General features: G+C 52.4%; 1 protein-coding gene across 3 annotated transcripts in view; it reads left to right on the forward strand.

Annotated features, from left to right (window-relative positions):
* wdr7 (WD repeat domain 7) overlaps positions 1–16698 on the forward strand; it is a 323738-nt gene that overhangs the window by 46467 nt on the left and 260573 nt on the right. For all 3 annotated transcript variants that reach the window (XM_031802280.1, XM_031802281.1, XM_031802282.1), the window contains one exon: positions 1784–1998. In XM_031802280.1, the coding sequence (XP_031658140.1) occupies positions 1784–1998 (215 nt within the window). The remainder of the gene's footprint in view (positions 1–1783; positions 1999–16698) is intronic.

The raw sequence follows: 16698 nt of genomic DNA on the forward strand, positions 1-16698 counted from the left end.
TGTTTCAGAGGACGCTTTGCCTCTCCCGAGTCAGTATGGAAGTTTCAGCGATGGGGCAAGACTGTAACTACTTATTGGATTACATGAAGTTGGGGAGAGAAAAGGGTAAAAATAATTCTTCCTAATGTTGAGTTACACCTCCCCATTTTTCCTCAGAACAGCCTCAATTCATTGGGGCATGGACTCTACAAGGTGTCGAAAGTTCTCCACAGGGATGCTGGTCCATGTTGACTCCAATGCGTCCCACAGGGATGCTGGTCCATGTTGACTCCAATGCGTCCCACAGGGATGCTGGTCCATGTTGACTCCAATGCTTTCCACAGGGATGCTGGTCCATGTTGACTCCAATGCGTCCCACAGGGATGCTGGTCCATGTTGACTCCAATGCGTCCCACAGGGATGCTGGTCCATGTTGACTCCAATGCGTCCCACAGGGATGCTGGTCCATGTTGACTCCAATGCGTCCCACAGGGATGCTGGTCCATGTTGACTCCAATGCGTCCCACAGGGATGCTGGTCCATGTTGACTCCAATGCGTCCCACAGTTGTGTCAAGTTGGATGGATGTCCTTTGGGTGGCGTACCGTTCTTGATATAAACAGGGAACTGTTGAGCTGGCACCTACTACTATACCCCATTCAAAGGCATTTTAATATTTTGTCTTGCCCGTTCACCCTCTAAATGGTGTACGTTCGCAATCCATATCTCAATTGTCCCAAGGCCTAAAAATCCTTCTTTAACCTGTCTCCTCACCTTGATCTACACATACGAGGAATATAACACTGTGCCTTGCGCGTAAAGCTCATGCTGTTCCTGATGATGGCGTGATCTCGTCAGAGCCGATGTAATAGGATTCTACCTTCCTCCTATATTGTCCTTTTAGCGTGTTTGAGGTCGTAGTGGGCTTTCTTGTACGAGTCCATGTCAGTGTCCCGTTCATTATAAGCGGTAGCTCTCGACTTTAGCCCCGCGTGAATATTGCCTGTAATCCAGGGTTTTTAGGTTTGGATACGTTCTATTGCTACTGCTAGCTAGCACCAAAGCTAGGTTTGGATACGCTCAAATGTTACTGCTAGCTAGCGCCAATGCTACTGCTAGCTAGCGCCAATGCTACTGCTAGCTAGCGCCAATGCTACTGCTAGCTAGTTCCAATGCTACTGCTAGCTAGCTCCAATAGTATTGCTAGCTAGCTCCAATAGTATTGCTAGCAAGCTCCATTAGTACCGCTAGCTAGCTCCAATTGTACCGCTTGCTAGCTCCAATACGACTGCTAGCTAGCTCCAATAGTACTGCTGGCTAGCTTCAATGCTACTGTTGGCTAGCTCCAATGCTACTGTTGGCTAGCTCCAACACGTTTTGTTGGGAGAGAGCTTAGTATCTGGGCAGAACTTTACAGGAGGGCATTGGTCTTGGAGATGGTGACCAATATCTCTAGTGACCAGAAAATGATCTATTCTCTTGCTCTCTCGCTATCCTCTCTATTTTCTCTCTGTCTCTATCCCCTCACACACACTCACTCACCCACACACACACAGAGGTGCCTAATAGAGAAGATTTGGGAGTGTCTTTGTATCAGGTTGACAGTTGGAATCAATTTTACTTAATAATATGGTATGAAGTGTGGTATAAAAAAAAATATGCTAATACCAGTAGCCATCATCCCAGTCTGTTGATCCCAACCAGAACGGTATCTGAATGTCGTGATTTGCTCTCTCCCCCTCGCTCTCGCTCTCTCCCCCCCTCGCTCTCGCTCTCCCCCCCCCCCCCCCCCCCCCCTCTCTCAGGTGCGTTGGACCGTTGCGTGATGGGCATCACGGCTGTAGAGATCCTGAATGCGTGTGACGAGGTGGTGCCGGCCGCTGTGGACGCTCTAAGCCACCCTGCGGTCAACCTGAAACAGGCCATGACACGACGCAGCCTGGCTGCGCTCAAGAACATGGCCACGCACAAACTACAGACCCTGGCTACCAACCTACTGGCTGCAGACAACGCAGACAAGGTCAGTTGTAACCCCTTAACCCAGGGACTCTAGCTACCAATCTATTAGCAGACAAAGTTAGCTTATGCCATTGTTCATAATGTTTGTGCTTTATATAGGACTAGAACAGACAGTAACTAGTCCCCTCTGTGCTTTATATAGGACTAGAACAGACAGTAACTAGTCCCCTCTGTGCTTTATATAGGACTAGAACAGACAGTAACTAGTCCCCTCTGTGCTTTATATAGGAGTAGAACAGACAGTAACTAGTCCCCTCTGTGCTTTATATAGGAGTAGAACAGACAGTAACTAGTCCCCTCTGTGCTTTATATAGGACTAGAACAGACAGTAACTAGTCCCCTCTGTGCTTTATATAGGACTAGAACAGACAGTAACTAGTCCCCTCTGTGCTTTATATAGGAGTAGAACAGACAGTAACTAGTCCCCTCTGTACTTTATATAGGACTAGAACAGACAGTAACTAGTCCCCTCTGTGCTTTATATAGGACTAGAACAGACAGACCTATAACACAGTTATGTAGCTGTTATAAAGGCTTTATGAATGCATACATAGGGGAATAGCTAAACCCTAACCCTATAACTCTTGAAAACATGAGCCCTGTATACTGTATTTAGGGTTGCTTCTCGGGAGTCCGGGGTCAAAGGTTAGAAAGCAATGAATTCAGTCTGGTGTACTGGTCCATTTTTTATGGCTATGTTTCAAAACCTGAACAGCACTTCATCACTGGAGAGGTGTTCTCCATCGCAATGCAACACACACACACACACACATCACTGTCTCTCTGCCAATAGCCATCCAGGATGTTTCACCTCAGATGTGGCCAGGAGGGAGGGGGGAGAAGAAGGGAAGAGCTCCCGAGCTCTGACTAGAATGGTCATAGTTCAGGGAGGCTGATTGTTCTGTGGTTGTGTCTGTCACCCTCTGTGCTGGGATGCAGAGAGCAGCGAAGCGGCTCCTTCTGACTAAAGGGAAGCACTTACTGGTGGCCATTTTGGAAACCGGTCGGCTTTTTTAAAAAGCATGAAGGCTATATATTGCAGGGTCATGAACAGGTCAGATAGCAGGAGATTATCATCCGGAGAGATATTATTGGCCGATATATGCCTTATACCACTAAATTACTATCGAACGATAATTCTGCCGTTAACTTATTGAATAAATAGGATGAAAAAAGGGTTTCTGAATACTTGTGGCAATTCTCATGATGTTATTATTATTGTCACAATAATCAACATTTATGGTTATTGGGTAATTGTTCTTTAGGCAATTTATGAGATGTCAATGTGGAAAATGACCTTTCATGTCCCCGCTGTAAAACACTATATAGGTATTGGTACGTTTGTTTCCCCCCCCCCCACAAATATCAGAATGGGTGTCGGGCCCCCCTCCCAAAAATGGCAGACCATTCATTCATTCAAAGATGTTGCTGGAGAGAATAGATGAAGAGAGTGGTTCTTCCAGACAATTATACAGGGAAACACTCTTCCTCCTCGTCCCCCTCCTACTGCTTCTCTTCCTCTCTCCTCCTTCCTCCTCTTCATCGCTCTTCTCCTAGTCCTCCCCCTCTTCCTCCCTCTCGTCTCTTCCTGCATTGAGGTGGTGTGTGTGGTGAAGAGTGTTTTCCAGCCCAGCGGCCTGCAGGGACCGGGGCTTAGTTAAAGTGGAGCCTGGGCTCTTAGTGTTGTGGGCTTGGGGGTGTTGGGATGGAGGCATGGATCTGGATACTACCAGGGGAGAAGATGGAATGAGAGGTAATCCTCCCTCCCTCTTGTCCTCGTTTCTCTCATCTCACTCCATCGCTCCCTGAGATTCACACCTCTGCCTCAGCTTGCCAGGAGGGATAGAGGAATGGAACTCGAGCTAGATACCACTCTGTGTGTGTTATAGCACCATCTAGCTAACACTAGAAGTGTCCTATGTGGCTTACTTGCAGTTGGTACGAGTGTGGTTCAGTTGGTGCGAAGTGGGCCTATATGATTCAGTTGGTACGAGTGTGGTTCAGTTGGTGCGAAGTGGGCCTATGTGACTCAGTTGGTACGAGTGTGGTTCAGTTGGTGTGAAGTGGATTATTTCAAACAGATTATTTCACTTATAATTCACTGTATCACTATTCCAGTGGGTCAGAATTATACATACACTAAGTTGACTGTGCCTTTAAACAGCTTGGAAAATTCCAGAAAATGATGGCATAGCTTTAGAAGCCATTGACATAATTGACATAATTTGAGTCAATTGGAGGTGTACCTGTGGATGTATTTCAAGGCCTACCTTCAAGCTCAGTGCCTATTTGCTTGACATCATGGGAAAATCAAATGAAATCAGCCAAAACCTCTGGAAAAAAATTGTGGACCTCCACAAGTCTGGTTCATCATTGGGAGCAATATACAATTGTCTAAAGGTACCATGTTCATCTGTACAAACAATAGTACGCAAGTATAAACACCATGGGACCAGGCAGCCGTCATACCGCTCAGGAAGGAGATGCGTTCTGTCTCCTAGAGATGAACGTACTTGGGTGCGAGAAGTGCAAATCAATATCAGAACAACAGCAAAGGACCTTGTGAAGATGCTGGAGGAAAAAGGTACATAAGTATCTATATCCACAGTAAAACGAGTCCTACATCGACATAACTTGAAAGGCCGCTCAGCAAAGACGAAGCCACTGCTCCAAAACCGCCAATAAAAAGCCATACTACGGTTTGCAACTGCACATGTGGACAAAGATTGTACTTTTTGGAGAAATGTCCTCTGGTCTGATAAATAAATAACTGTTTGGCCATAATGACCATCGTTATGTTTGTAGGAAAAAGGGGGATGCTTGTTGCAAGCCAAAGAACACCATCCCAACCGTGAAGCATCATGTTGTGGTGGTCCTTTGCTGCACGAGGGACTGGTGCACTACACAAAATAGATAACATCAAGAGGAAGGAAAATGATGTGGATGTATTGAAGCAACATCTCAAGACATCAGTCAGGAAGTTAAAGTTTGGTCGCAAATGGGTCTTCCAAATGGACAATGACCACAAGCATACTTCCGAAGTTGTGGCAAAATGGCTTAAGGACCTCAAAGTCAAGGTACTGGAGTGAACATCACAAAGCCCTGACCTCAATCCTGTAGAAAATTTGTGGGCAGAACTGAAAAAGTGTGTGCGAGCAAGGAGGCCTACAAACCTGACTCGGTTACACCAGCTCTGACAAGAGGAATGGGCCAAAATTCACCCAACTTATTGTGGGAAGCTTGTGGACGGCTACCCGAAACGTTTGACCCAAGTTAAACAATTTAAAGGCAATGCTACCAAATACTAATAGAGTGTATGTAAACTTCTGACCCACTGGAAATGTGATGAAAGAAATAAAAGCTGAAATGAATCATTCTCTCTACTATTATTCTGAAACTTCACATTCTTAAAATAAAGTGGTTGATCCTAACTGACCTAAGACAGGTCATTTTTACTTGGATTAAATGTCAGGAATTGTGAAAAACTGAGTTTAAATGTATTTGGGTTAAGGTGTTTGTGTAAACTTCCGAATTCAACTGTATTTGAAACGGATCAGAAAGGTTTCCCTTGCCTGTCATGGCTGGTCAAAGAAAGACCACATCCAGGGCCTTTCCGTTCCTGCTGTAGTGGCTGAATGGCAACCAGGCCAGATGTGCTTCTCTCTGATGAGCTGTGTGTGTGTGTGTTTCCATGTGTGTGTTTCCGTGTGTGTGTTTGTGTGTGTGTGTGTGTTTTGGTCTGAGAGCCCAGTAGCTCGTTAAGGCTATCAAGCAGCAGAGGAATGTTAAGGAGGAAGGATGACCTTAAAATGAAGAACATTGCAGGCTGCCAGGAGAGAGTTGTATATATAGCCAGTCTGTCTGTCTCCCTTCTCTCTGCCGGTCTGTCTCCCTTCTCTCTGTCCGTCTCCCTTCTCTCTGCCGGTCTGTCCGTCTCCCTTCTCTCTGCCTTCTCTCTGCCGGTCTGTCCGTCTCCCTTCTCTCTGCCCGTCTGTCCGTCTCCCTTCTCTCTGCCCGTCTGTCCGTCTCCCTTCTCTCTGCCCGTCTGTCCGTCTCCCTTCTCTCTGCCCGTCTGTCCGTCTCCCTTCTCTCTGCCCGTCTGTCCGTCTCCCTTCTCTCTGCCCGTCTGTCCGTCTCCCTTCTCTCTGCCCGTCTGTCCGTCTCCCTTCTCTCTGCCCGTCTGTCCGTCTCCCTTCTCTCTGCCCGTCTGTCCGTCTCCCTTCTCTCTGCCCGTCTGTCCGTCGCCCTTCTCTCTGCCCGTCTGTCCGTCGCCCTTCTCTCTGCCGGTCTGTCCGTCGCCCTTCTCTCTGCCGGTCTGTCCGTCGCCCTTCTCTCTTTCCGTCGCCCTTCTCTCTGTCCGTCGCCCTTCTCTCTGTCCGTCGCCCTTCTCTCTGTCCGTCGCCCTTCTCTCTGCCCGTCGCCCTTCTCTCTGCCCGTCTGTCCGTCGCCCTTCTCTCTGCCCGTCGCCCTTCTCTCTGCCCGTCGCCCTTCTCTCTGCCCGTCTGTCCGTCGCCCTTCTCTCTGCCCGTCTGTCCGTCGCCCTTCTCTCTGCCCGTCTGTCCGTCGCCCTTCTCTCTGCCCGTCTGTCCGTCGCCCTTCTCTCTGCCCGTCTGTCCGTCGCCCTTCTCTCTGCCCGTCTGTCCGTCGCCCTTCTCTCTGCCCGTCTGTCCGTCGCCCTTCTCTCTGTCCGTCGCCCTTCTCTCTGCCCGTCTGTCCGTCGCCCTTCTCTCTGCCCGTCTGTCCGTCGCCCTTCTCTCTGCCCGTCTGTCCGTCGCCCTTCTCTCTGCCCGTCTGTCCGTCGCCCTTCTCTCTGCCCGTCTGTCCGTCGCCCTTCTCTCTGCCCGTCTGTCCGTCGCCCTTCTCTCTGCCCGTCTGTAGGGATGGGCGACTTGTGGGTGGGGGGAGGGGGAGCTACAAAAAAGTCTGAACTCTTCAAAATCAATGTGGGCCCCCCCGGTCTGTAATTTGACCATGATTACTACAAGTTTAGACAGCTGGCGAACTTACCAATCTAAAACATGTTAGCTGACATGAAATAACAAGAGAGGAACTGCTGATGCACAACCACATTACCAAATGACACCTGGTGTATCATACTGCCATCATTCTAAATGACACCTGGTGTATTGTACTGTCATCACTCTAAATGACACCTGGTGTATTGTACTGTCATCACTCTAAATGACACCTGGTGTATTGTACTGTCATCACTCTAAATGACACCTGGTGTATTGTACTGTCATCATTCTAAATGACACCTGGTGTATTGTACTGTCATCATTCTAAATGACACCTGGTGTATTGTACTGTAGAGTAGACCCTGGACAAAGAAGAGCCCCCCCACCCACCACCACACCACTGTCTTCCCGTCACTAAGGAAGAGGGACTTGGTTGTCAGGAGTGTGTTTAGATGGATGTACAGTGTGAATTGGTCCACGGTGTCACAACCTGGCTCTTAGATGGTGTCAAGCTAGGCAGTCCACATGTTGGCAGTTAGGAGGAGTAACAAAGACTGAAGTATAAAACTAAGGAAAATGGACCTGTGACGTGTGAAAGTAGGGGTTGTAACGGAGATGCATGGATGAAGTGCACAATGGGTTTAAGTGTTCAAATAATTTCTCATTCCTAATACAAAAACATTATCAACCTAGATGACAAAACAAAATGTTTTTTTTTGTGGAGGGCGAGAAGGGTAGAGAGAGAGACTGATCTCCTAGTTGATCCCAAACCCAGGTGCAACTTGTCACCGTAACGACCCAATCAGCTCCACGTGTCTGTAAATTAAAGAACACAGTGAAGGTGGTCGGGAGAGAGTAACAACGGACACGGTATCTTTCCTTTGTTCAGGGGGTTAAAGGTCACGGGAGTGTTTTTTTCTTTCTTCTTTGCTGTTTTCAGAATCCGAAACACAACTCTTCCTCCTCCTCCACTTTAGTGGTCATCACAAGCTGCTATTATTGTTATAGCTTGGTTTCCTGTTCTCTGTAACAGCCCGTAATAACACAGTTCTCCACATGAAGACAGGCAGCTGTTCAATCTGTGTCTACTGGCTCCTTCCCTCATCATAACGGTTGTCTTGGACTTGTCCCAGATGGCATCCTGTTCACTAGACACTGCACTACTTCCTACCAGAGGCCCTGGTCAATAGGGTGCCATTGGGGACACAGAATACGTGTCTTGACCGGAGATCAAATGGTCCGAGCCGGGAATCCAAAGAGCCCCCCCCCCCCCCCCCCCCCAGGCCAGTTGCTGTCTTTCTATAATGGCCCATCATTTCCTCTGACACCATAATACTACCTCCACCCTGGGGCTGTGATACCTGCTGTCAATACGCACCATTATTCCCACTACAACACACACAGCCAGCCCACAACAACAGGCCCTGATGCAGCCTCTAGCCAGCCCACAACAACAGGCCCTGATGCAGCCTCTAGCCAGCCCACAACAACGGGCCCTGATGCAGCCTCTAGCAAGCCCACAACAACAGGCCCTGATGCAGCCAGCCACTAGCCAGCCCACAACAACAGGCCCTAATGCAGCCAGCCACTAGCCAGCCCACAACAACAGGCCCTGATGCAGCCTCAGCCAGCCCACAACAACAGGCCCTGATGCAGCCACTAGCCAGCCCATAACTACAGGCCCTGATGCATCCACTAGCCAGCCCACAACTACAGGCCCTGATGCAGCCACTAGCCAGCCCACAACTACAGGCCCTGATGCAGCCACTAGCCAGCCCACAACTACAGGCCCTGATGCAGCCACTAGCCAGCCCACAACTACAGGCCCTGATGCAGCCACTAGCCAGCCCACAACTACAGGCCCTGATGCAGCCACTAGCCAGCCACAACTACAGGCCCTGATGCAGCCACTAGCCAGCCCACAACCACAGGCCCTGATGCAGCCACTAGCCAGCCCACAACAGGCCCTGATGCAGCCACTAGCCAGCCCACAACCACAGGCCCTGATGCAGCCACTAGCCAGCCCACAACAACAGGCCCTAATGCAGCCAGCCACTAGCCAGCCCACAACAACAGGCCCTGATGCAGCCAGCCACTAGCCAGCCCACAACAACAGGCCCTGATGCAGCCAGCCACTAGCCAGCCCACAACAGGCCCTGATGCAGCCTCTAGCCAGCCCACAACAACGGGCCCTGATGCAGCCTCTAGCCAGCCCACAACAACAGGCCCTGATGCAGCCTCTAGCCAGCCCACCTGGCCACCCACTGGGGTAACTGCCTTCCAATCAACCTGCCTGCCTCCACTTTGGTGCCACCATTACACTTGCCCTCCCTGCCTGCAAAACCACTTTTATTTGTGTGTGTGTGTGTGTGTGTGCCATGGTCAGTTTTTTGTGTTGGGGTTCTTGAGTGTCAAAACATGTGCCTTTTTATATAACTATATTTGTGAGTCCTGACCATTTGGTGTGTGTGTTGCATGTTTGTTGTTGTGGAGGTGTGTGTGTTGCATGTTTGTTGTTGTGGAGGTGTGTGTGTTGCATGTTTGTTGTTGTGGAGGTGTGTGTGTTGCATGTTTGTTGTTGTGGAGGTGTGTGTGTTGCATGTTTGTTGTTGTGGAGGTGTGTGTGTTGCATGTTTGTTGTTGTGGAGGTGTGTGTGTTGCATGTTTGTTGTTGTGGAGGTGTGTGTGTTGCATGTTTGTTGTTGTGGAGGTGTGTGTGTTGCATGTTGTTGTTGTGGAGGTGTGTGTGTTGCATGTTTGTTGTTGTGGGGGTGTGTGTGTGGTATTCTGGAGGCCGGTTGGTAACAGAGTAGCTCTTGAGGCATATTGATTTTGTAATGTCTCCCTGAATGCTCTTAGTCAAGGTTCAACAAAGTTTTTCACTGAGTTGATTTGTCTCAGTCCAGGGCTGTTAACACCAGAACCATTAGCAGCCCTGCAGCATCCTAATAATAAACTGATCTACAAGATGGAGGGCTTTTACTGTCACGTGAAGGATTACATTCCCACGTGTGTGTGTGTCACTTTTCCCCCTTTTGACCCAGCTAGTGTCAGTGAAAATCACCCCCACGGTGTGGGGGGTTACGGTGTGGGGGGGTTACGGTGTGGGGGGGTTACGGTGTGGGGGGGTTACGGTGGGGGGTTAGGGTGTGGGGGGGTTACGGTGTGGGGGGTTACGGGAATCCAAAGAGCCCCCCCCCCCCCCCCCCCCAGCCCAGCCCCCCCCCCCCAGGCCAGTTGCTGTCTTTCTATAATGGCCCATCATTTCCTCTGACACCATAATACTACCTCCACCCTGGGGCTGTGATACCTGCTGTCAATACGCACCATTATTCCCACTACAACACACACAGCCAGCCCACAACAACAGGCCCTGATGCAGCCTCTAGCCAGCCCACAACAACAGGCCCTGATGCAGCCTCTAGCCAGCCCACAACAACAGGCCCTGATGCAGCCTCTAGCCAGCCCACAACAACAGGCAGTCAGGGTTTTAGGTGACAGGCCAAATTTATTCAGCCTTCTGAGGTTGAAGAGGCGCTGTTGAGGCGCTGTTGTGCCTTCACTACACTGTCTGTGTGAATGGACCATTTCAGTTTGTCGGTGATGTGTACGCCGAGGAACTTAAAACTTTACACCTTCTCCACTGCTGTCCCTTCGATGTGGATAGGGGCGTGTTTCCTGAAATCCACAATCATCTCCTTTGTTTTGTTGATGTTGAGTGAGGTTATTTTCCTGACACCACACTCCCTGTAGGCCGGCTCGTCGTTGTTGGTAATCAAGCCCACTACTGTTGTGACGTATAGACACTTCCTCTATAGCTTCTGGGTCTTTCTGTCTCCCTGCCTGCCGTTTTCACTCGTCTAGTCTGGAGAGGGGAGGACGAGAGGTGAGGAGGGGTCCTGTGGGACAATGACCTTTTTATAATCGCCTGGGTCTTTGTTTACAGTTCAGGAGCCCTTTATCCCCTCCGCCCGGTCACACCCCTCTCCTCCCCTCCGCCCGGTCACACCCCTCTCCTCCCCTCCGCCCGGTCACTCCCCTCCGCCCGGTCACACCCCTCTCCTCCCCTCCGCCCGGTCACACCCCTCTCCTCCCCTCCGCCCGGTCACACCCCTCTCCTCCCCTCCGCCCGGTCACACCGCTCTCCTCCCCTCCGCCCGGTCACACCGCTCTCCTCCCCTCCTCCTGGTCACACCCCTCTCCTCCCCTCCTCCCGGTCACACGCTCTCCTCTCCTCTCCTCTCCTCCCCTCCTCCCGGTCACACCCCTCATCTCCCCTCCGCCCGGTCACACGCTCTCCTCTCCTCCCCTCCGCCCGGTCACACGCTCTCCTCTCCTCCCCTCCGCCCGGTCACACCCCTCTCCTCTCCTCCCCTCCGCCCGGTCACACCGCTCTCCTCTCCTCCCCTCCGCCCGGTCACACCGCTCTCCTCTCCTCCCCTCCGCCCGGTCACACCGCTCTCCTCTCCTCCCCTCCGCCCGGTCACACCGCTCTCCTCTCCTCCCCTCCGCCCGGTCACACCCCTCTCCTCTCCTCCCCTCCGCCCGGTCACACCGCTCTCCTCCCTCTGCCCGGTCACACCCCTCTCCTCCCCTCTCCCCTCCTCTCCTCTCCTCCCCTCCTCCCCTCTCCTCCTCTCCTCCCCTCCTCCCCTCTCCTCTCCTCCCCTCCTCCCCTCTCCTCCCCTCCGCCCTGTCACACCGCTCTCCTCCCCTCCGCCCGGTCACACCCCTCTCCTCCCCTCCGCCCGGTCACACCCCTCTCCTCCCCTCTCCTCCGCCCTGTCACACCCCTCTCCTCCCCTCTCCTCTCCTCCGCCCTGTCACACCCCTCTCCTCCCCTCCGCCCGGTCACACCCCTCTCCTCCCCTCTCCTCTCCTCCGCCCGGTCACACCCCTCTCCTCTCCTCTCCTCTCCTCCCCTCCGCCCGGTCACCACACCGCTCTCCTCTCCTCCTCTCCGCCCGGTCACACAGCTCTCCTCTCCTCCTCTCCGCCCGGTCACACCGCTCTCCTCTCCTCTCCTCTCCTCAGCCCGGTCACACCGCTCTCCTCCTCTCCTCCCCTCCTCCCGGTCACACCCCTCTCCTCCCCTCCGCCCGGTCACACCCCTCTCCTCCCCTCCGCCCGGTCACACCCCTCTCCTCCCCTCCGCCCGGTCACACCCCTCTCCTCCCCTCTCCTCTCCTCCCCTCCGCCCTGTCACACCGCTCTCCTCCCCTCTCCTCTCCTCCGCCCGGTCACACCCCTCTCCTCCCCTCTCCTCTCCTCCCCTCCGCCCAGTCACACCCCTCTCCTCTCCTCCCCTCCGCCCGGTCACCACACCCCTCTCCCCTCCGCCCGGTCACCACACCCCTCTCCTCTCCTCCTCTCAGCCCGGTCACACGCTCTCCTCTCCTCTCCTCCGCCCGGTCACACCGCTCTCCTCTCCTCTCCTCCGCCCGGTCACACCGCTCTCCTCTCCTCTCCTCCGCCCGGTCACACCGCTCTCCTCTCCTCTCCTCCCCTCCGCCCGGTCACACCCCTCTCCTCCCTTCCGCCCGGTCACACCCCTCTCCTCCCCTCTCCTCCCCTCCGCCCGGTCACACCGCTCTCCTCCCCTCTCCTCTCCTCCCCTCCGCCCTGTCACACCGCTCTCCTCCCCTCCGCCCTGTCACACCGCTCTCCTCCCCTCTCCTCTCCTCCCCTCCGCCCGGTCACACCCCTCTCCTCCCCTCTCCTCTCCTCCCCTCCGCCCGGTCACACCCCTCTCCTCCCCTCTCCTCTCCTCCCCTCCGCCCGGTCACACCCCTCTACTCCCCTCTCCTCTCCTCCCCTCCGCCCGGTCACACCCCTCTCCTCCCCTCTCCTCTCCTCCCCTCCGCCCGGTCACACCGCTCTCCTCCCCTCTCCTCTCCTCCCCTCCTCCCTCCTCTCCTCTCCTCCCCTCCTCTCCTCTCCTCCCCTCATCCCGGTCACACCGCTCTCCTCTCCTCTCCTCCGCCCGGTCACACCGCTCTCCTAGTTAGTTGGCAAATATGAGTGATAGTTATGACATATTTTTGCTCGATTGGAGTCTCTTGGCCTGTAGCACTATCCATATGTTCCTGTGTGTACGCTGTGAGTGTTCAAATGGCCAGTATGATTGGTATATTGCATTATGGGGGTTGGGGTCAAATCTCTGGTCAATTCTGTCCATTTTTCAACAAGTAAACTGAAATTCCAATTGTTCTCTTTGAAAATGATCTACTATGATAATGCACTATACCAGTCTTCCTCTGTATTTTTTGACTGCTCTCTTTATCCAGGGCTCCAGCTTGCCGGCCAGCCAGTCAGATGTTTGGGTTGCTATGCAGACTCTCCAGTCCACTGGCTCTATATGTAGTCCAGGGGGAGAGTTTAATAGAAGTGATATGAAATGCTCCCTGCTCCTTCCCTGGCATTTCAGGCGCACTGGCGCTGTGATTCTGTGATTGAATTATCTGCTGTTATTCTGGTGACTGTCCTAGAGCCACTCTGCTCTCCTGTGTGTCTGTCCTCTCCTAGCTCCACTCTGCTCTCCTGTGTGTCTGTCCTCTCCTAGCTCCACTCTGCTCTCCTGTGTGTCTGTCTTCTCCTAGCTCCACTCTGCTCTCCTGTGTGTGTCTGTCCTCTCCAACTCCACTCTGCTCTCCTGTGTCTGTCTTCTCCTAGCTCCACTCTGCTCTCCTGTGTGTCTGTCTTCTCCTAGCTCCACTCTGCTCTCCTGTGTGTCTGTCTTCTCCTAGCTCCACTCTGCTCTCCTGTGTGTCTGTCTTCTCCTAGCTCCACTCTGCTCTCCTGTGTGTCTGTCCTCTCCGAGCTCCACTCTGTTCTCCTGTGTGTCTGTCTTCTCCTAGCTCCACTCTGTTCTCCTGTGTGTCTGTCTTCTCCGAGCTCCACTCTGCTCTCCTGTGTGTCTGTCTTCTCCAACTCCACTCTGCTCTCCTGTGTCTGTCCTCTCCAACTCCACTCTGCTCTCCTGTGTCTGTCCTCTTCGAGCTCCACTCTGCTCTCCTGTGTGTCTGTCCTCTCCGAGCTCCACTCTGCTCTCCTGTGTGTCTGTCCTCTCCTAGCTCCACTCTGCTCTCCTGTGTGTCTGTCTTCGCCTAGCTCCACTCTGCTCTCCTGTGTGTCTGTCCTCTCCGAGCTCCACTCTGTTCTCCTGTGTGTCTGTCTTCTCCTAGCTCCACTCTGCTCTCCTGTGTGTCTGTCTTCTCCTAGCTCCACTCTGCTCTCCTGTGTGTCTGTCTTCTCCTAGCTCCACTCTGCTCTCCTGTGTGTCTGTCTTCTCCTAGCTCCACTCTGCTCTCCTGTGTGTCTGTCTTCTCCTAGCTCCACTCTGCTCTCCTGTGTGTCTGTCTTCTCCTAGCTCCACTCTGCTCTCCTGTGTGTCTGTCTTCTCCTAGCTCCACTCTGCTCTCCTGTGTGTCTGTCTTCTCCTAGCTCCACTCTGCTCTCCTGTGTGTCTGTCCTCTCCTAGCTCCACTCTGCTCTCCTGTGTGTCTGTCCTCTCCTAGCTCCACTCTGCTCTCCTGTGTGTCTGTCCTCTCCTAGCTCCACTCTGCTCTCCTGTGTGTCTGTCCTCTCCTAGCTCCACTCTGCTCTCCTGTGTGTGTCTGTCCTCTCCGAGCTCCACTCTGCTCTCCTGTGTGCGTGTCCCCTCCACTCCACAATCACTCCAATGCGATTTGGGAATTAGCCCTGGTTCCCTTGTGGTCTCAGATGTTAAAGATGCACCTGATTCCACACAGCGAGCTACCATCAGATCTGCTACCATCTACTACCTCTCTCCAGCCCAACCCCGTTCCCCTCTCCAGCCCAACCCCGTTCCCCTCTCCAGCCCAACCCCCTTCCCCTCGTCAGACCGTCAGTGAAGACACTGGAGAAGATGGCTGTCATAAGAGCATGGTTTTTTTCTATGTACTAGAGCAGCGTGTGTGTGTGGCGGGGCGATAGAAATAAATGAACGCCTGCAGCTATGATAGAAGGAATGGATGGAGGAGAGGGGGCTGTTTTCTTCTCATCTTCTAGAGTCCATCTGCAGCCTAGTTGTGTCCTGAGAGGGAGGGAGAGGGAGGGGGATGGAGGGAGAGGGAGGGGGCTGCACGGGGAGGGAGGTGGACAGGGGAAGATGGTGCTGGGGGAGGGTCCCTTTTGTCTTGTGGTTTTGGCAGTCGTTATCCTGTGGAGGGCAGCCTTCCTCCATCAAAACAACACCACTGGCTGGTAGAAATCTGTCATCATCAGTGAGAGGTTGAAAGAGCTAATTCATTAAGCCACACTGATCAGAACCCATCACTACTTCTGCTGCAGGACACATTGAATTCTGAACGTAGCTTCATGTCTAAGGATATTTGTGCAACGTCTCTGCTGTGTGTGTGTATATTGTGTGTGTGTGTGTCACAGGTGCAGGTGCAATGGCTCACCATCAGTCAGGACACTAGAAAGGCTAATTACTGAACAGGGAAGCCGTGAACTGGGCTGGGGCTTCTCTCTCTCACACACACACACACACACACACACACACAAACTGGCGTCTCATGGCTCGTTACGGAGTGTGACTCAGAGCCTGGAGAAGTAGACATCTGTCGAACAACTGAGCCGACGTACGGTCTGTGGCTTTGAGTCGCTGTTCCCTCATCAAACAGACAAAACTGATGGCTCCAATCCCAGACCGACCAAGCTGATGGCTCCAATCCCAGACCGACCAAGCTGATGGCTCCAATCCCAGACCTACCAAGCTGATGGCTCCAGTCCCAGACAGACCAAGCTGATGGCTCCAATCCCAGACCGACCAAGCTGATGGCTCCAGTCCCAGACAGACCAAGCTGATGGCTCCAATCCCAGACCGACCAAGCTGATGGCTCCAGTCCCAGACAGACCAAGGAGCTGGACTGTACCTATCTCTCTGCGTGTGTGTGTTAGACATTTATCAGAGAGAAGAGACTCCTATCAGACAGGGTCCTGGTTATAACTTTCAATAATGACTTATAACACACACCACGCCATGTTGACTTCTTTTTCAAATCCAACTCTATTACTATAATTATGGATTTTGCTACTCATTAAAAAATAGTTTAGGAGTACTGGTCATGCAACATGTATATCACAATCATACTATGTGCTATTGTTCAAGTCCCATAACAAACCACAGTGTAATTGTTTGTTCAAGTCCCATAACAAACCACAGTGTAATTGTTTGTTCAAGTCCCATAACAAACCAATATCCCTTTTGGTATATTGTGTGTGTTGTAATTTTTCACTGAGATGCTGGTGTAAAGTAGTTGGTTTTGTGTCCTCTCATGTCATGAAGCCGATAGAGGGGGTCCAGCCTGTTAGGCCTCCCTCCATCCCTCATCCTTTCTCCTCTATGCCTGACCTTGTTCTGCTCTGTGATCACTGAGACACACACAGCAGTGCCCATTGAAGCTGTTTAACTGCCATTGAGCACAGTGACAATGCTGACCCTCAGTGTGCTAATTGTTAGAGATAGACCTTACTCTATTGTCTGAGTCCTCCCTCCCTCCCTCCCTCCCAGACAGAGCAGATGCAGGATGGGGGTTAGGGGGCTTGGGGACCTAACAGCAGCTTCTCTCTGTCTTTCTCGCTCTTCTCTCTCATCTCTCTCTCTCTCCTTCTCTCGTTCTTTCTTTCTCTCTCTCTCCTTCTCTCGTTCTTTCTTTCTCTCTCTCTCCTTCTCTCGTTCTTTCTCTCTCTCTCGTTCTTTCTCTCTCTCTCTCTCT

This window comes from Oncorhynchus kisutch, linkage group LG23 (assembly GCF_002021735.2).
Source record: "Oncorhynchus kisutch isolate 150728-3 linkage group LG23, Okis_V2, whole genome shotgun sequence".
Taxonomy (NCBI): domain Eukaryota; kingdom Metazoa; phylum Chordata; class Actinopteri; order Salmoniformes; family Salmonidae; genus Oncorhynchus; species Oncorhynchus kisutch.